This window comes from Tachyglossus aculeatus, chromosome 24 (genome assembly GCF_015852505.1).
Source record: "Tachyglossus aculeatus isolate mTacAcu1 chromosome 24, mTacAcu1.pri, whole genome shotgun sequence".
Classification (NCBI taxonomy): Eukaryota; Metazoa; Chordata; class Mammalia; order Monotremata; family Tachyglossidae; genus Tachyglossus; species Tachyglossus aculeatus.
This window is the reverse complement of record NC_052089.1, coordinates 22,733,210-22,752,663: the sequence shown is the minus strand read 5'-3', so window position 1 is coordinate 22,752,663 and position 19,454 is coordinate 22,733,210. Positions and strand designations below refer to the sequence as shown.

The window sequence follows — 19,454 nt, the reverse complement described above, 5'->3', positions numbered from 1 at the left end:
GGCCGCCATCCACGCCCCCCCACCCTGCCTCCCCAAGAGGGGTCAGAGGGGACGGAGAGGCCGAGTGGCCCGGGGATTGTGGCTCGGTGAAAAGAGCCCGGGCTTTGGAGTCAGAGTTCATGGGTTCAAATCCTGGCTCTGCCAACTGTCAGCTGTGTGGCTTTGGGCAAGACAGTTCACTTCTCTGGGCCTCGGTTGCCTCATCTGTAAAATGGGGACGAAGATTGTGAGCCCCCTGTGGGACACCTGATCACCTTGTAACCACCCCAGTGCTTAGAACGGTGCTTTGCACTTAATAAGCGCTTAATAAATGCCATTATTATTATTATTATTATTATTTGGAGTCAGAGTTCATGGGTTCAAATCCCGGCTCCGCCAACAGTCAGCTGTGTGGCTTTGGGCAAGTCACTTCACTTCTCTGGGCCTTGGTTGCCTCATCTGTAAAATGGGGGTTAAGATTGCTCACATAGTAAGCACTTAATAAATGCCATCATTATTATTGTTAGCCGGCGGGGCTTGGGGAAAGGACTGGAGGGGCTCTTTGGGAAGGGGCTCTCTGGGGAATCTGGTGGAGGCCCTGCCCACTGACTTGCTGAGTCCCGCGTGACCTCTGACCTCTGACCCCCAGAGCCCACCGTGCAGCCGTGGCTGGAGAGCTGGCACCTGGAGAGCCAGGACACCTTGGTCGTGCGTTGGGCCCTGCCCGGGGGCTCCGGAGGTCCCGGGGGCCCCGGGGGTCCCGGGGATGGCTTCGTGCTGCGGCTGTGGGACGGCGCGCGGGGCCTGGAGCGGCGGGAGAATGTGACGTCGCCCCGGGCCCGCTCGGCCCGTCTGCGGGACCTGGCCCCCGGCGTCCTCTACGAGTTGGATGTGCGGCTGTTCCGCTGCGGCAGCCTGGGGCCCCCGTCCGCCCCCACCCGCGTGCTGGTGCCCCCGAATGGTAAGAGGCCTCGACCGGACCTGTGACGGGGAGGCCGGCCGGACTGACCGCTGCTGGGAGGGGGCCAGACACGCGGGCCGTCTTTGCCTCTCAGGCCCTCCGCCTCCCCGCCTGCTCCGGGCCAACCCCGTCTCGGACTCGTCCATCCGCCTGATCTGGGACCCCCCCGCGGCGCCCCCCCGGCGCCGTGTCCAAGTTCATCGTGGAGCTTCAGGCGGTCGGGGGCGGCTCGGAGCCCCTCTGGGTGGACCTGGATGGGGCCCAGGACACCGGCATGGTCATCAACAGCCTCAACGCCTCCACCCAGTATCGCTTCCGGGTGCGGGCCAGCGGGCTGGGCCCCGGGGAGTGGAGCAACGTCGCCACGGCAACCACGCTGGGGCTCGGTGAGGCTCGGGCGGTCCACCCCATCCTTCTGGCCCCGGTGTCCTCCCTCTGTCCCCAACAGAAGCCCACTGAGCTCCCCCGGCCGCCCCCTCCGCGAGCCCACTAGATCCGCTTCCTGTATCCCACGTTCCCCCGGCCTCCTCCTCCCGCTTTCCCGCCACACCTCCCCACCCCTGTGGCCCAGTCGCCATGCCCGTGGCCACCATCAGCACCTACTCCGTGGCCCCCTCGTAGGGCTGCAGAGCTCGGCCCCCGCCTTGGAGAGCCGGGCTGGGACCGGGGCCGGGGCGGCGGTGGCCCCTGGGGGAGCGGGCCGACGCTTGGTCCTGGCCGTGGTCGGCTCGGTGGCGGTGACCTGCGGCTCCATCCTGCTGGCCCTGCTCGGACTCTTCTGCCTCCGCAAGGCCGTCCGCCATCGCCACCGCCGACGGCTCCGCACCTTCACCTGCCCGGCCCGATCGGTTAGTAATAATAACAATTATAATAGTATTTATTAAGCGCTTACTATGTGCCAAGTACTATACTGCCCCCGCCCCACCCAATCGTCCCGTGCGCCTCCCCCACCTGCACCTCAATCCATCAATAGGTCAATCGACAATGTTTACTGAGAGCTTAACAAATGATCGACCGATTGTAGAGCGCTGTAGTGAGCGCTAATACGGTACAGTTGGTAGACAATCCCTTATGGTCCAGAGGAGGAGCCTGGTGTTAAAATGAATTACGGTACGAGAAAGATGAGATGGAGGTACAGAGAGAAGACGTTAAAGGAAAAGCAGCGTGGCTCAGTGGAAAGAGCCCAGGTTTTGGAGTCAGAGGTCATGGGTTCAAATCTCGGCTCTGCCAATTGTCAGCTGTGTGACTTTGGGCAAGTCACTTAACTTCTCTGTGCCTCAGTTCCCTCATCTGTAAAATGGGGATTAAGACTGTGAGCCCCCCCGTGGGACAACCTGATCACCTTGGAACCTCCCCAGCGCTTAGAACAGTGCTTTGCACATAGTAAGTGCTTAATAAATGCCATTATTATTATTATTATTATAAAGGAGTAGCGTTATGTGGGCTGGGCCGTAGTAGGAGATCAGCAAGGTGAGATAGGAGACAGAGAGCTGGGGTTGGGGCCGCCAGGGTCCCCCTGCTCGGCCTGATCGGTCAGCGCCGCCCCCCGCCCCCTCTCCCACCCAGCCTCGCTCTGCCCCCTCCCTAAAATCCCCGCCCCCCTTTCCGCCCCCGTTTGCAGAATGCAATGTTGGTTTCTTTGTGTCCAGCTGTGTGGGCCATCTGTGCGTGAGTGTGTGTTTGTGTCCACGTGGGGTCCTCATTTGTATCTGATCCATGTGTGAGAAGGAGGGTCATCGGTGCGTTTCCACGCTTTAGTGGGGTCACCGGTTACATCCCCGGTACCAATGGGGCACTGCTGGGGCCTGGGGTACACCCCGAAAACACATTTGCTGAAGAGGCCCCTGCCCTTGGGAACCACTGGACCGGACGCCCCTCGAGGGTAGAGATCGTGTGCGTCTACTATACTGCACCCTCCCGAGTGCTCAGCAGCCATGGGTGTCCGCCATGGGTGCTTAATAAATATCACTGATGGCAGGAGCTTAGCAAGTCAGTCAATCAATCAATCAATCATATTTATTGAGCGCTTACTGTGAGCCCACTGTTGGGTAGGGACTGTCTCTATATGTTGCCAATTTGTACTTCCCAAGCACTTAGTACAGTGCTCTGCACATGGTAAGCACTCAATAAATACGATTGATGATGATGATGTACTAAGCGCTTGGGAAGTACAAGTTGGCAACATATAGAGACGGTCCCTACCCAACAGTGGGCTCACAGTCTAGAAGGGCTCACAGTCTAGAAATCCATCAATAACGTTTCTCGGTCACCTACTGTGTGTGCAGAGCACTGTACGAAGCCCTTGGGAGGATACAATAGGGTTGGTAGACACAGTCCCTGCCCTCAAGGAGTTTACAGGTTCGTGCAGGGAGATCAATACCGAAATAAACTACGGGGGTAGGGGCTGGCATAGATGAAAGACTAATTAATTAATTGAGGCATTTACTAAGCACTTACTGGGGAGAACAATACCGAAATAAACTACGGGGGGTGGGGGGCCTGCATAGATGAAAGACTAATTAATTAATTGAGGCATTTACTAAGCACTTACTGGGGAGATCAATACCGAAATAAACTATGGGGGGTAGGGGCCGGCATAGATGAAAGGCTAATTAATTAATTGAGACATTTACTAAGCACTTACTGAATGCCGAGCGTTAGGGTAAGAGAACCCATTGAAGGGGCAGACACAGTCCCAAACACACAGGGGGCTAATAGTCTCCCATCCTCGTTTTACAGAAGCTCTCCCTGAAATCAGTCATTCAATCCGTGCTATTTACTGAGCGTTTACTAGGACCAGAGCACTGTAGCGCTTGGGAGAGAGCAATACAACCGAGTAGACGCGATCCCTGCCCACAAGGAACATCTAATTCTACTAAGGGAGTCAGGAGAGCGTAAAGCCTGCGGAGGTTTGGAATTTGAGGCCACGGTAATCCCTGGGGAAAAGGAGTTTGTCCTGCCTGCGTGGATGTCCTGTGTCCTGGGGTAACTGGACCTTCCTGGGTCCAGAGACCTCGGTGGTGGGGCCCGATCCCGGCCTCTTCTCCGTCCATATTTACATGTGTTGCCCATCCACGTTTGTCCCGTGGAGCAGTGTTGCTAAGTGGATAGAGCCCGGGCTTGGGAATCGGGACCTGGGTTCTAATCTAATGTCTGCTGTGTGACCTTGGGCAAGTCACCTCACTTCTCTGGGCTTCAGTTACCTCATCTGTAAAATGGGGATTAAGACTGGAAGCCCCGGGTGGGACTGCGTCCGACCCGATTACCTTGTATCTACCCCAGCGCTTAGAATATTGCTCGGGACATGGTCAGAGCTTAACAAATGCTGTTATTATTTATCGATGGAGTTTGGTGTCCATGGGATCCGGTGGGACCCTGCCCACGTACGTGTGTCCGGGCATTCCCAGGGCCAATGTGCCCACGGAGGTATCTGTATCTGTAACTCCGTGTCCAGGGGATCTGGATCCCACATCATCATTTACACAGGGTCCATGGGTCCCCGTCGGGTCCCCATGTCTGGATAATAATAATAATGATGGCATTTATTAAGCGCTTACTATGTGCAAAGCACCGTTCTAAGCGCTGGGGAAGGTACAAGGTGATCAGGTTGTCCCAGGGGGGGCTCACAGTCTTAATCCCCATTTTCCAGATGAGGGAACGGAGGCCCAGAGAAGTGAAGTGACTTGCCCAAAGTCACACAGCTGACAGGTGGAGGAGCTGGGGTTTGAACCCCTGACCTCTGACTCCAAAGCCCGGGCTCTTTCCACTGAGCAAAGCTGCTTCTCATGGGCCTCCGGATGGGCCCCCCATCCTTGTCATGGATGGGCCCCTGGTGGGCGTGCCTGGAGCCCCCGTCCGCTACCATGTCCGTGCCGTCCGGTCCAGGGCGAGGAGACGGTGGTGCAGTTCAGCTCCGGGACCCTGACCCTGAGCCGGCGGCCGCAGCGGCCGGCCGAGCCGCTCAGCTACCCAGTGCTGGCCTGGGAGGACATCACCTTCGAGGACCTCATCGGGGAGGGCAACTTCGGCCAGGTGCTCCGCGCCATGATCACCAAGGATGGGCTCCGCGTCAACGCCGCCGTCAAGATGCTGAAAGGTCACCACCGGGGCCTCCGTTCCCCTCGCCCCTTTCCCCTCCGGGCCTTCCCGACGCTCCCGGGGTCCGCACCGCACCACGGGACGAGGAGGAACCGCTCGGCCCTGGTCGGTTTTCCCTACAGAATTTGCTTCGGAAAACGACCACCGAGATTTTGCCGGGGAGCTCGAGGTGCTCTGCAAGCTGGGGCCGCATCCCAACATCGTCAACCTCCTGGGAGCCTGTGAGAACCGCGGTGAGGCCCACTTCTTGTCCTGGCCCTCGTCCTCTCCCAAGACAACACGCTCCCGACCCCCATGACCCTAGGCCGCCTCCTTGCTCGCCGCAGGCTACCTGTACATCGCTATCGAGTACGCGCCCTACGGGAACCTGCTGGACTTCCTGCGCAAGAGCCGCGTACTGGAGACGGACCCGGCCTTCGCCCGGGAGCACGGCACGGCCTCCACCCTCACCTCCCAGCAGCTGCTGCAGTTTGCCAGCGACGTGGCCAACGGCATGCAGTACCTGAGTGAGAAGCAGGTGTGCCCGGGGACGGAGGACGGGCCCCTCGGGCCCCCCATTGACCCGTCTACACCCTGGGACCCCGGGACCCCGCCCGGCCGGCCGCCTTCTGCTCCCTGGAGCTTAACCCGGGGCCTGGTTTCCCCCAGTTCATCCACAGGGACTTGGCTGCCAGGAATGTGCTGGTCGGAGAGAACCTGGAATCCAAGATCGCCGACTTCGGGCTGTCACGCGGGGAGGAGGTTTACGTCAAGAAGACGATGGTCAGTGCCCAGCCGCTGAGACCGCTCCCTAAGGCCCCGGGCCCTGCCCCACGGACTCCTCCTCTGCAGGCCATGTCTCCCCTGTGCCCCCAACCCTCAGATCTGATCCTTCACCTCCCGGTGCCCATCTTCCCCAGGGGCGGCTGCCAGTGCGCTGGATGGCGATCGAGTCCCTGAATTACAGTGTCTACACCACCAAGAGCGATGTGTGAGTTTGGGAGGCGGGCAGGGGGACCCGCCGGGATGGGCACCAAGGGGAGGAGGGTGTAGACAGGGATGGAGCTCATCACCAGTTTGCTCTACCACCGCAGCTGGTCCTTCGGAGTTTTGCTCTGGGAGATCGTCAGCCTGGGTGAGTCACCACTCCGTGCCCCCCACCCACTCCGTGTCTTCCCCTCTGCTCCCCCGAGACCTCCTTCCCCATCAGGGCCAGCCCCACAGTGCTTCTCCAGGGACAGGCGAGATGCAGAGTCCCCGCTCGCCCTGCTGGGTTGGCTGTAGCAGGGCGGAATTGGGGCAGGCGACCTGGTGATCTCCCCCGGCCAGACTGGAGGGGGTCGGGGTGAGGGGATTGGGTCTCCTCCGGAACGGGGCTGGGTTCCAGCTCCCTCCGGGAATCCAGGCCGGGGGTGCTCAGGGAGCTGGGGAGAGGGTCTCCCCAGAGTCGGGCCATCCGGGTGGGGTAGAGTGCGGACTGAGGGCCTTGTTTCCTCAGGGGGCACCCCGTACTGTGGCATGAGCTGCGCCGAGCTCTACGAGAAGCTGCCCCAGGGTTACCGCATGGAGCAGCCGCGGAACTGTGACGACGAAGTGTATGGGACCCCCCAACCCCACCAACGTCCAATGGCCCCCGCCCCATCAACTCCCACAGACCCCCGGCCATCACAAAACCACCGCCCCCAACCCTCCCATTTCCCCATTAACCCCACTCCCTGCCAAGCTTCCACTACCCCGCCATTTCTCCCCTCACCCCCACCTCCTCGGGTCTCCCGCCCTACCCCCGGCCAAGACGGCAGCATCCCCAGGCCCCCCACATGCCCCAACACCTCCCGTTTCTCCCCTCGTGCCTCCCGGCACGTTCCAGGTACGAGCTGATGAACCAGTGCTGGCGGGACCGGCCCTATGAGCGGCCCCACTTCGCCCAGATCTCCCTGCAGCTTGGCCGCATGCTGGAGGCCCGGAAGGTTAGGCATCACCGGAGTCCGTGGCCTCAGGCCGCGACCCTCCTCACCTTCCAACCCCCCAGGGGAACCCCAACCCTTCCCCGGCCCCCCAGACTCTCCTCCCACGGACCCACTAACAAGCCTCTCTTGGCCCTTCCCACCTGCCCCTTCCGGTTGCCCCTGCGATATTCCCCTGTGCCCCCAGGCCTACGTGAATATGGCGCTGTTCGAGAACTTCACCTATGCCGGCATCGATGCCACCGCCGAGGAGGCCTGATGGCCCGATGACCCGGCCTGCCCGGCGCCCACCGTCGCCCACCTTTGGGGCGGACAGGTGGATGGGCGGAAGCCGGCTTCCTTTTTGGACCCCAATGGCCAACACCACTGTCCAGGCGGCGGGGCAGAAGCTGCCTCTGAACTCAACTCTGACCCCCAACTCTGGGCCCCGCCGTAGTCTCCCCTGCCCCATTCCCTGCCCCCCACCCAAGATCCCATCCCTCTGGATCTCAGCCCTCCGTGGCCCCCAGCTCCCCTGACCTCAGATCTTTTCTGAATCCCAGTCCCTAACCCTACTCCGCCGGGCCCTCTGCTCGCAGGCATAGTGGGATTTGAGGAAGGGGAAGGGTGGGGGGCGGGGGTGGGATCAGGAGGACTCTGGTGCTAACCACCCCCGCGGGCTCGGGGAGAATAAAGTTTCTGACTGAGTGGCTCCTGTGTCCTCTCCATCTGGCCGTTCTCCCCTCGCCCCATCCGGCTCCCTGCCAGGAGCCTGTGGTTCTGGTGGTGAAATCCTGACTCTGCCAGCAGCATCCCCGCCCCCCCTCCCCATAGCCCCCCATGCTGATCATTCATTCATTCATTCATATTTATTGAGCGCTTACTGTGTGCACAGCACTGTACTAAACGCTTGGGAAGTCCAAGTTGGCAACTTATAGAGACGGTCCCTACCCAACAACGGGCTCACGGTCTAGAAGGGGGGCTCACAGTCTGCCCCCACACCTTCCTGCACCAGACACACCCCTTCTCTTTCCCCCCTCCCACCCTCGGCAGCTCTAAAAGGGGGAGGGGCTTCTATGGTGAGAGGGCAAAAAATAATAATAATAATAACAACTGTGGTATTTCTTCAGTGCTTACTATGTGCCAGGCACTATATTAAGTGCTGGGGTGGATACAAGCAAATCAGACTCACCTGGGTCACGCGTGTGGCAATCCGGGAAAGCTTCTTGAAGGAGGGCAGGGGCTGGGGTTGGTCTCTCTCTAGATGTTGCCAACTTGTACTTCCCAAGTGCTTAGTACAGTGCTCTGCACACAGTAAGCGCTCAATAAATATGACTGAATGAATGAATGAATGAGGGGCTCATGGTCTCAGTCCCTATTTTACAGATGATAATAATGATGGCATTTATTAAGCGCTTACTATGTGCAAAGAACTGTTCTAAGCGCTGGGGGGGGGGTTACAAGGTGATCAGGTTGTCCCACGGGGGGCTCAAAGTCTTCATCCCCATTTTACAGATGAGGGAACTGAGGCCCAGAGAAGTGAAGTGACTCACCCAAAGTCACACGGCAGACAAGTGGCAGAGCCGGGATTTGAACCCATATCTCTGACTCCAAATCCCGGGCTCTTAGATGAGGTAACTGAGGCCCAGGGAAGTGAAGTGACTCGCCCAAGGTCACAAGGCAGACAAGTGGTGGAGCCGGGATTTGAACCCAGGTCCTTCTGACTCAGGCCTGGGCTCTAGCCACTACGTTGTCAACTGGCTGCCCCAGGGAAAGCAGGGCAGAAAGACCTGATCTGGGGCATCTGCATCTGAGAAGCAGTGTGGCTCAGTGGAAAAGAGCCCGGGCTTTGGAGTCAGAGGCCATGGGTTCAAATCCCGGCTGTGTGACTTTGGGCAAGTCACTTCACTTCTCTGGGCCTCAGTGACCTCATCTGTCAAATGGGGATGAAGACCGTGAGCCCCCCGTGGGACAACCTGATCACCTTGTAACCTCCCCAGCGCTTAGAACAGTGCATTGCGCATAGTAAGCGCTTAATAAATGCCATCATCATTACTATTATTATCTGCAGCCACGGTGAATCTCTGGCTTTTTCAGAGGTGGGGAAAGGCAGACCGGGAACCCGGCCCAGGCAGCTGTGAGGGAGGAAACAATGGGTTCCCCGCCCTTGGAGTTGGCAGCTCGCACATATGCACACAGTTTCGAAGATCCCCTTACCCATGCATTCATTCATTCAATCGTATTTAATGAGCGCTTACCAAGTGCAGAGCACTGTACTAAGCGCTTGGGAAGTCCAAGTTGGTAACATCTAGAGATAGTCCCTTCAGAACAGCGGGCTCACAGTCCAGAAGGGGGAGAAAGTCCCATATCCATACCCACGCGCCCAGAGAGAACCACTGGGAGTCATATACCTATCCTTGCGTCCCCCCAGCAACGGACACACGTGGCTGCCCTCCTCCCGAAGACCACGTGCACGCACACTATCCCATATGCTCCGGCCTGGGGCCCCGTCCCCCTCTCATCCTCCCTGGGGGGAGCTCACCTGCTCACAGGCATTTCCCTCCAGTTCTTTGTCCGGCGTGTCTCTCCAACCTGGGTGGATTTCCTCTGGTACCCCCTCCGGACCTTTCCTCACCCCATCAGCTCCTTCTGCCGCCCCGGGATGTGCCCACGTGCCACCCGGGATTCTTTGCGATGAGGTTGCTTGAGTCGGCGCTGCCCGCCTCACCTCGCTCTTCTCCGGCTCCATGGCCTCAGATCTGGTCTATGCCATAGCCCAGTGGCCCTGCATCCTCAAGCCGCCTTCTTGCCGGCCCCCCCCGTTCGTCACCCGGCAGACAAGGGCTCTTTGTGGGGTTTGCTGAACCCTTACTAGGTGCCAAGCACTGGGCTAAGCACTGGAGGTGACCCAGGATAACCGGGTCGGTCACGGTCCCCGTCCCACCGCCAAGTCAGAAGGGTGGCAAATGCAAACTTTTTAACGCCCCTCCCACCTCTCCTCCTTCCTGCCCTCATCTCCCACTACATCCTGCCCTAGCACTTCCCCTGGGCCCATCGTCATCATCATCATCGATGGTATTTATCAAGCCCTTACGGTGTGCAGAGCGCTGGACGAAGTGCTTGGGAGATTACAGTACGACAGAGTCGGTAGGCGGGTTCTCTGCCCATGACGAGCTTACACTCTAGAGACTTGCCGCCCAGAGAAATGACTAAAGACGGGCGCACCGTCTTCCTGCCCGCGAGATGCCGACAGTCCGCTGGCGGAGGACACCCGAATGTGAACTGATGATGGAAAAGCACATCAGTGAGAGCAGCGTGTGGCCCAGCTGATGAACCAAGCAGGCACCAGTCCTGGTTGGCTCCCTGGGGCCACGCGTGTGACAATCCGGGAAGGCTTGTTGAAGGTGGGCAGGGGCCGGAGTTGGCATTCCTGTGTCAGGGGAGCTGGGGTCGGGGGGGGGGTGTCAGTAGGAGGGATGCTGGCTCAAGGTGGGCAGAGGGGAGTGCTTGGGGCAGAAAAGAGAGCGGCCCATGACCCAAGGGCTTCAGGAGGGGCCTTGCTCGGCGTCGTTCGGGCATTTCTGCCAGCTAGTCGCTCGCAAGTACGGGCCCCTAATGCCTCTTAGATTTGTTGAACTGTGGGCCCACGTTCTCCAACCCAGCCTCCCCCATTCGGTCCCCCAACTTCTCTAACCTGGCCCCCCAAACTCTCCTGACCCGCCCTCCCCTCCTCTCCAGGCCGCCATTCCAACCTCTCCAACCGGGCCCCCCGACCTCTCCGGCCCGGCCCCCCGGCCTCTCCGACTCGACCTCTGACCTCTCCAAACCCGCCCCCCTTCCGGCAGCCCCCTCCCGTGGGTCCCGCTGTGGTCGAGCCTGGCTGCTTCCCTGGTTCCTGACTGTGGCCCGCGGCACAGGACGCGCTGCCCTATCTGACAGGAACCTGCCAGCTGAGCGGGGAAGGGGCTGGGGCCCAGTTTCCTGAGGGGAGACACGTTGCTGGGGAGGGGGCAGATTCGCATGGGGACCGAGCGGGCGCACAGCACCCAGGCAACATGCCCATCTGGCGTCTCTATCTGGCCACCTGCTGCCTCTTGGTGCCCGTCCAGGGCCTGGGGCCAGTGACCAGCCAAGGTGGGCAGGGAGACGGGACCCGATCTGTCGATGGAGAGAAGGAGGGAGGGAGGTCAGGGAGCCGAGGGGTGGGGTGGGAAGAAGGGGAGGAGGGGTGGGTGGAGGGGGCAGGGTGGGGGCGGTGACGCTGAAGCTGATAGGGCAGAGAGTCGTGACGGTGAGGCAACTGGGGGCTGGTAAGGGTGATGGTGTCAGAGGACAGTGATGGCGACCAAGCTGGAGGATGGGGACGGCCAAGGCACTCGGGAATGGGATGTGATGGTGACGGTGCTGGGAGATGGCCAAGGTGCCAGGGAACGGTGCCAGTAACGTGCCGAGGCTCGGTGATAGGGACGGCGCCGGAGGATGGTGGCGATGGCGATGGCGATGGAGCTAGGGTGCTGGAGGACAGTGATGGAGATAGGGGACGAGGACAGCGAAGGGACTGTCAGCTCCACCTGGGCTGGGCCCCCTCCGTGCCCGGCCCCTGAGCCCTAGGGGCTCCCCTCCTGCCCAGATGCCGCCTTGCTGGCCGCCGTGCCCGACTCACTGCGCTGCTTCTCCCGGACCTTCGAGGATCTGACCTGCTTCTGGGATCAGGAGGATGAACGGCGGGGGCGGCAGCAGCAGGAGGAGGAGGAGGAGGAGGAAGAAGAAGAGGAGGAGGAGCCACGACCCGAGGAGAGCTATCAGCTGCTCTTCGCCTACCCGGGGTTCGTACCGGTCCCTCATCCGTTAGGATCCCCCATCCTCTCCCTGCGGACTCCCTGGAGTCCGGCTCATCCCCCTGACCTCTGACCCTTGGTGCCGTCGGTTCCCAGGGAGGCCCCGCGGTTGTGTCCCCTGAGCGTCTGGCGGTTGCCCGGCGGCGGGGTCCGCTACGCCTGCCAGCTCCCGGGGGAGGACGCCGTGCGCCTCTTCTCCCCTCTGCGGCTCTGGGTGAGGGACCCTGCCGGGGCCCGGAACCACACTCAGCGGGTGCTCAACATCGAGGCCGTCGGTGAGCCACGTGGCGCGGTCCCTGTCGCCCCCAGAGTCGGCAGTCACGTGTCCCCGAGGCTCCGACTCCACGTGAGGGCAGGAAGGGGGCCGGTGGGGGCGGGAGGGGTCAGCGTCACCCCAACCAGCCAGTAGTGCGGTCCGCAAGCCACGTGCCGGCCCTCAGGGCTGCCGGACCCACCCAGGAGCATAGTGGCCACGGCCACCTGCCGGCCTGGGGAGCTGCGGGTCAGCTGGGCGGCCGCGGACGTGGGATTCGGCGAGTTCTTGAGCCATCAGATCCGCTACGGCCCTGCGGGCCCGTCAGAGCCGGCCCACCCCGGGGTCGAGGTGAGACCGCCCAGGGATGTGTGTGTATGTTGGGGGCAGGGGGGTGGGGGGAAATCGGCCCCAGGCCCTGGAACAGCCAGGTCCCACTCCCCTACGGTGGGGAATGGATGGGTCTAGCCAGGACTGCCCCTCTACCTGGGGAATCCATCAGCCCAGTCTTCCTCCCCAGCTCCAATCCCCCTGGGGTCAGGGAATGGATCAGCTGTGGTGGTGGTGGGTCCCTCCAGAGCAAGGTGGTCCAGAGGACCTGGGTCTTGTCACCTCTAAGTCGGATACATTTTTCTGTGGATCTTCCGGGACACCGATAAAGCAGGAGGTGGGACGGATGCCAAGACTGCGGGACATCCGGTCCACTTGCACCTGAATGCTGCAGCCCACTGTCCCAGACCCCCGGCATGCTCCCCAAATTTCCCGGCTTTCCCCTGTGGCCCCGGCCCCTCTCACCTGCCCACACCTCCCTTAGGTAGTGCCCCCCGGATAAGTGACCTCCCCACCTGTCCAGAGCGGACCTGGATCCTGCCACCCTGGACAATATTCCACCCCTTGCGGTCACTTCATCACCCCAGCCTGTCCCCATCCCTGCCAGGGCCTCCCCATCGCCCCGGCCGGCACCTGTCCCTTGGTTTGACTGTCCCCCCAACACAGCACCTGGATCTGGGTGGAGAGAACTGCGTCCTCCTGGGGCTGCGGTCGGGAACCACCTACCAGCTCCAGCTCCGCAGCAGGCCGGACGGCATCTCACTCAGCGGCTTCTGGGGCCCCTGGTCACCCCCGCTGGCCGTGGAGCTGCCCCGGGATGCAGGTGGTGGGGGGGACGGGCCGGAGGGAGGGGGGAAGTGAGGTGGTGCCAGCCTGGGCCAACCCGACCCCGGGTCTCTGCCCGCAGCGGAGATCGGGCTGCAGTGCTTCACGCGGGACATGCGTTCCGTCACCTGCCAGTGGCAGCGGCGGGAGAACGCCACCTCCGTGGCCGCCTTCTGCCAGGACGGTGGTGAGGGCGGCTGTGCCGGGGTCAGGTGAGGGGCTTGGGGGATGGTGGGTGCAGCCACGCCAGGCCAGGTGAGGGACCTGGTGGTGGACGGTCCGGGCCCAGCTGGTTCTGAGGTCCCGTCGGGGGCGGTGGCTTTGCAGGGACCCAGTCTGGGAGCGGTGCGAGGAGGAGAGGCCAGTGGCCCCTGGAAGCCGGCCCCCGCCACCTTCCCGTTGTCACCTCCAGCCCCGCAATGACAGTGCCATCGCTGTGCGTGTGGAGATGACCCTCTCCCCGGGCGCCATCCGCAGCTACCTGAGTGCCCCTTTCTGGATGCATCAGGCCGGTGAGCCCCCTCTGACCCCCTACCCCGCACCCTCGGCTGGACTCTTTGACCTCCAACCAGCCCGCCATGGCCTGAGGCCTGACCCCAGCTGCCTTCCTGTGCAGTGCTCACCGACGCTCCCCGCCTGAGGTGGACGGAGGTGTCCAGCGGGAGGCTGCGGCTGGAGTGGGCGGCCCCGCTGTCCTGGCTGGCCCAGCAGATGCGCTATCAGCTCCGCTACACAGGAGAGAACCTCTCCGATTGGAAGGTGACAGGGGAGGGAAAGGCGGAGAGGGGAAGAGAGAGAGAGAAAAGGAATGAATATGTACTGTGCACGTGTGTCAGTGAGGGTATGCCACATCAGTCACAACAGGACCTGGGTTTTGGACAGGGAGGCCATCGTTTGGTGTAATAATAATTATGGCATTTGTTAAGCGCTTACTATGTGTCAGGCCTTGTACTAAGTGCTGAGGCACTGTACTAAGTGGTGAGTAGAGGCAATATCCCAGGTGGGAGGAAGGGGCTGGTAGAGTCGAGTCAGGAGACAGGAGGCTGATCTGAGCGGAGGGCCCGGGTCAGAATGTGGCAACAGGGACTGGGGAGCCGGTTGGTGGAAAACCTGAGATCCCAGGGTCGGTCGGGAGCTTTAGTTCCGACGGTAGGAGACAGCGGCCAGAGCCGGGGGACGGTCCTGAATATGGGGATAATCTCCGGACCACCACCACAAATTGAGGCCAGGGGCCTGGGAGATACCATTGGCGGGGCCTGGAAGCCAACCTGCATTGGATCGATGCCGTTCTCCTCAGAACCACCACCGACGGGTGCGGGAGTGGACTGCGGCCAGGGACCCCGAGGCGGTTATTTGGGCGCCTCTCAGCTGCAGCCCCCACTCTGCCCGCTCCCAACCTGGGCCCCGTCGGGGAGGGAGACGCTCCCGGGAGCTGCATCTTTCGGTGGGGTGCCAGCCCGTGGCTGGGTCTCCCCAAGATGGTACAAAGCATCGGAGCCTGCAGGTGCTTCGTTGGACGAGAACGGCTGGCATTCCACTCCTGCAACTCCTGATGAGAGGGTGCCTGGCAAATCTCTTGATTGGTCCGTCCACCGCAGTGGCACCTCACACCATCCGAAGGCGTGGGTGCCACAGGGAGGAGACGGGGATACACCACTGAAGATATTCAAGCCTACACGCCGGCCATCCCCCAAATCAAGGACTTTCCCGCATGCTGCCCACGTGGATGGCTCACGGTTCCACCCTCAATCCGGATGGGAAGAAGAGCCTGCCAAATGGCAGTAAGACTCAACGAGCTCTTCTCCCCACTGCTGCCATCCAGGCTACTGCCCCACGGGCCCCAGAGAAGGCATCACTCTGGGTCGCCCGGCAGGTTGGGCTACTCTGGGAGGCTCATCGGGATCTCCAGGGTGCCTCGTCTGCTCCCTTTCACACCTCTGTGGGAGTCAAAGAGGGCCAGGGGAGAAGGCTCAGTCTGTAGTTGGACTTATTGTGCCACGTCTGGAAGGATGGGCGGAGGCGGGGAGGGGGCCGGGAAGCTGTCCACTGAAAACACTTCCACAGCCTGCCAGCCCCACCAAGGAATGAGCCCTCTAAGACAGGCTCTTCACTGAAGACTGCTCCCTGACGCCCACGTGCTCGTGAACATTTTTCAGCATCAACAGAGCACTGAGGTCGGTCACTGAACCCGAAGAAGGTGGAAGTTACACCCTGCCTGCACCTGGGAAACTCTACGTACAGCCAAAGATTTTCCATAACAAGAAAAGCTGCATGTGATCACTGACTTCTGCTTTCTAGGCGGCATCTATTCATTGTTACACGGATAGCCAGAGCTGTAGGAAACCAAACCAAGAAGGCCTACGGGGCTTCTGAGAGAATACCGGCTGGGGTGGGGTCCCACAGGGCCATCAGACTTCAACCTGAAGGTCTACAGGGTTTTTATGGTGTCTGACCACCTTGGATGATTATAGAAGGCTTGAAGCCGCATTCAGCTTCAACAGTTTCATTAGTGGCTCCCGTATGCACTTTCTCAATCCCCCCGCTCACCTCCTTCCCCTCCATTTCCTTTCTCTCCTCTTTCTTCCTCTCTCTCTCACTTCTCTTTTCCCTTCCCCCTCTCATCATTTTCTTTCTCTCTCCCTTCCTCTCTCTCCATTTTTTCTTCCATCTTTCTCCCCATCTCCCCTCCAGTTTTTTCTTTTTCTCCCTTCCACTCTCTCCCTTCTCTCCCTCCCTCCTTCTCTCTCCCCCTTCCTCCCTCTCTTTCTCTCCCCTCTTCCAATCTCTCCCGCCCTCCCCCTCTCTCCTTCCCCCATCTCTCTCGCTCTCTCTCCCGGCACGGGTTGGGATCCCGGAGCCTGGCCCAACCTGCATCCCAGGAGCGCACCCCCGTAGCTGACACGCAGAATGGGTTCACGTTCAGGAAATGTGAGATGTGAGCTCATGCTCGATTAAGCGGGGCAGGTGCTGCAATAGGAGGAGGAGGCTTCGTATGGGGACTCCGGCCTCGGGAGCATCCAGCTTTGGGCGGTGTCCCCGGCGTCAGATGTGCCTGGCCCGGATTGCGAAGTTCAGACGGTCTCTCTGCGCCAGGATCCTCGACGGCTACCCGCAGAGGGATGGATGCGGTGGGGGGCTGCTGGCCACGCCGGCCCCAGTGACCGATGAGCTGACGACCCCTCCTCCTCCTCTGGGCAGGTGCTGGAGCCGCCCCCCGGGGCCCTGGAGGAGACCCTGGAGCTGCGGCCCTGGAGCCGGTATCGGCTGCAGGTGCGGGCCCGCCCCGACGGCCCCTTCCACCGCGGCCCCTGGAGCGCCTGGTCTGTGGAGACGCTGGTGAAGACGTCCCCCGGGGGCGGTGAGAGGCCGGGCCCGGGGAGGGGGCCGGACCGGGCCTGGGGACGGTTGGCCCTGGACCGCTGATCTGCCCCCTCCCCATCCTCAGTCTGGGTTTCCATGGTGACCACCCTGTCCCTGGTGCTGGGCCCTGGGAGCCTCCTGGTGCTGCTACTGCTGCTGAGGCGCCTCCACCCAGCATCCTACAGGTACCCCTGTGCCCTCCCGCTCCTCTCACTCCAGGCATTCATTGCCTCCTGGGCCACCCCGCCTCACCTTTCTCTGCCCCAGGATTGGCTCCTACCGCTCCCTGAGGCTCACCCAGGCTCCCCCCTCGCTCTCTCTGGGCCGGCCTACTTTCCGGGTTCACCTCACTACCCCCTCCCCAACCCTGGACCCCTCCAAGATACCCACCCGCTGCATCTCCTCTCCCCCGGAACCCAGGCTTCCACACAGCCTACAGGCCCCGATGGCCCCTGTGCCGTTCCCTGCCAGACTAGGCCCAGGGCAGAGGGCATCATCAATCGTCAACAATCGTATTTATTGAGCGCTGACTATGTGCAGAGCACTGTACTAAGTGCTTGAGCACTGAGGGCAGAGCAGCTGGGCTGGGGGGGCTGGGGGGACCGGGGATCGGTGCTTTTTGGTAGGCCCTGGTGGCAGGGCGCCCTGACAGGCGCCCAGTTGACCTGCTGCTGGCTAAGCCAACCCCGTGCCACCCTCCAGGAGGGAACGCCAAAGCCCCTTCCTGCTCCCTGCCCCCACTGTCCATAACTCCACTCCTGCAGGAGCCTGAGGCAGACCCTGTGGCCGTCGCTCCCTGACCTGCACCGGGTCCTGGGGGGCTTCTTCACAGAGACCCAGACACCTGCCAGCCTGGTGAGCATCTCGCCCCCCTCCTTCCTGCCAGTGGCCCCCCAACACACACGCTAGGACAACCCTCGCCCCAACCCTCTATCCTCCATCTCCTCCCCTGTCCCCAGCCCAAGGCCCCAGACACGTTGGCCATCACCACCGTGGAGGAGGAGGAGCCCTGCCTCCTGGAAGTCCTGTCTGAGCTCCCCGAGACCGGCCCTCGCCCGCCGGGACCCCCCGGGCCTCCCCCTCCCCAGCTGGACTACACAGTGCTGCAGCCCGAGTGTGGCCCCGGTGGCCCCCACGGGGAGGCCTGGCCCTCGCCTCACAGTTGGCCCCTTCTCGGGGGAGATGGGGCTTGGGCCTGGGGCGGGCCTCCCCCGGCAGCTGGGCTCCATCCTCCTACCGCCACCCTCATTGCCAACCACTGCTACCTCCCCTTAAGCCACTGGGATCTGCCCCCAGACCCGGAGGAACCGGGTGCTTTCTAAAACCCTCAAACTTAGAGACCTCCAATTTTCCCTTCCCCGCCATTCCCCGCCAGATCCATCCCTCTTTCTTTTCTAAAGATTTTTCCCATCGTCTCTGCCTTAGCGCCCCGCCTGACGGGGGTTGGGTTTGGGCCCGGCCTTGTCACCCAACTTCTCGCCACGGGCCCCGGACCCTCCCAGATTCATCAGACGAGGCCCCGGGGGCGACCTCACCTTCCCACTCCCTAGTCCACCGTGCCCACATTTCCCAAGAGCTGCTGACTGGCCAGTGAGTCCGAGCCTAGGGAGGGACGAACCCGGTGACGACCTCACCTTCCCACTTTGCCCTCTCCCTAGTCCACCGTGCCCACATTTCCCAAGAGCTGCTGACCGGCCGGTGAGTCCAAGCCTAGGGAGGGACGAACCCGGTGAGGTGTTGGGGAAGGGCAGACGACTTAGCCATTCTCCCCTCTGGGTTTGGTCAGCGATGGCTGAGCTCTGCGGTGAGGGCTCCTGGGGCTGATCTCTCTCTCGCCCCCACCCAGTTGCCACAGTCCCAGTCTCGGTCACCGACTTGGACTCAAAAATGAATCAATGTGTTCCCCCTCATACCCTCCCTGCCCAAAATGACATCCCTCCTCTCCCTCTCCAACCATCTCCTCATCCCCTCCCTGTCCAAAATGACATCCTTCCTCTCCCTCTCCAACCATCTCCCCTCATCCCTTCCCTGTCCAAAACAACATCCCTCCTCCCCCTCTCCATCTCCCCTCATCCCCTCCCCATCTCCCCTCATCCCCTCCCTGCCCAAAACGTCATCCCTCCTCTCTCTCTCCAACCATCTCCCCTCCCCTCCTCCCTGTCCAAAATGACATCCCTCCTCTCCCTCTCCAACCACCTCCCCTCCCCTCCTCCCTGTCCAAAATGACATCCCTCCTCTCCCTCTCCAACCATCTCCCCTCCCCTCCTCCCTGTCCAAAATGACATCCCTCCTCTCCCTCCCCAACCATCTCCCCTCATCTCCTCCCTGTCCAAAATGACATCCCTCCTCTCCCTCCCCAACCATCTCCCCTCATCTCCTCCCTGTCCAAAATGACATCCCTCCTCTCCCTCTCCAACCATCTCCCCTCCCCTCCTTCCTGTCCGAAACGACATCCCTCCTCTCCCTCTCCAACCATCTCCCCTCATCCCTTCCCTGTCCAAAACGACATCCCTCCTCTCCCTCTCCAACCATCTCCCCTCCCCTCCTCCCTGTCCGAAACGACATCCCTCCTCTCCCTCTCCAACCATCTCCCCTCATCCCTTCCCTGTCCAAAATGACATCCCTCCTCTCCCTCTCCAACCATCTCCCATCCCTCCTCCCTGTCCAAAATGACATCCCTCCTCTCCCTCTCCAAACATCTCCCCTCCCCTCCTCCCTGTCCAAAATGACATCCCTCCTCTCCCTCTCCAACCACCTCCCCTCATCCCCTCCCTGTCCAAAATGACATCCCTCCCTTCCCCTCTCCCCGCAGACGGGCAGTGTCAGAGGGAGACACCTCGAGGAATGATGTTTCCCAATTCGTGGGGGGGAAAAAAAAAACCCAAACC

At 61.3% G+C, this 19,454-nt stretch overlaps 2 protein-coding genes across 2 annotated transcripts in view; both read left to right on the top strand.

The window, feature by feature from the left end:
* Positions 1–7,623, top strand: part of TIE1 (tyrosine kinase with immunoglobulin like and EGF like domains 1) — a 28,362-nt gene extending 20,739 nt beyond the window's left edge. Inside the window, 13 exon segments of the mRNA XM_038766166.1 lie at positions 629–940; positions 1,035–1,114; positions 1,116–1,326; positions 1,562–1,788; positions 4,826–5,036; positions 5,161–5,271; positions 5,365–5,555; positions 5,687–5,800; positions 5,938–6,008; positions 6,112–6,152; positions 6,516–6,612; positions 6,885–6,984; positions 7,169–7,623. Coding sequence (XP_038622094.1) covers positions 629–940; positions 1,035–1,114; positions 1,116–1,326; positions 1,562–1,788; positions 4,826–5,036; positions 5,161–5,271; positions 5,365–5,555; positions 5,687–5,800; positions 5,938–6,008; positions 6,112–6,152; positions 6,516–6,612; positions 6,885–6,984; positions 7,169–7,240 — 1,838 coding nt within the window. The 3' untranslated portion in view covers positions 7,241–7,623.
* A 3,825-nt stretch (positions 7,624–11,448) lies between these two features.
* MPL (MPL proto-oncogene, thrombopoietin receptor) lies at positions 11,449–18,532 on the top strand. Its single transcript, XM_038766165.1, has 12 exons — positions 11,449–11,520; positions 11,572–11,786; positions 11,895–12,073; positions 12,239–12,402; positions 13,048–13,204; positions 13,289–13,418; positions 13,534–13,718; positions 13,823–13,965; positions 16,405–16,564; positions 16,652–16,751; positions 17,331–17,421; positions 17,526–18,532. The coding sequence occupies exons 1-12, from the start codon at positions 11,449–11,451 to the stop codon at positions 17,886–17,888; spliced, it is 1,959 nt and encodes a 652-aa protein (XP_038622093.1). The 3' UTR covers positions 17,889–18,532.
* Positions 18,533–19,454: the final 922 nt, after the last annotated feature.

What these genes read in the sequence shown, in the direction of transcription:
- MPL (XM_038766165.1), top strand. Translation starts at nt 11,449, where the DNA reads ATGGCGATGGCGATGGAGCTAGGGTGCTGGAGGACAGTGATGGAGATA. An exon ending in GGCGGCTGTGCCGGGGTCAG is followed by an intron (nt 13,419 to 13,533) that starts GTGAGGGGCTTG and finishes GTGGCTTTGCAG; the next exon opens with GGACCCAGTCTGGGAGCGGT. An exon ending in CTCCACCCAGCATCCTACAG is followed by an intron (nt 16,752 to 17,330) that starts GTACCCCTGTGC and finishes CCACTCCTGCAG; the next exon opens with GAGCCTGAGGCAGACCCTGT.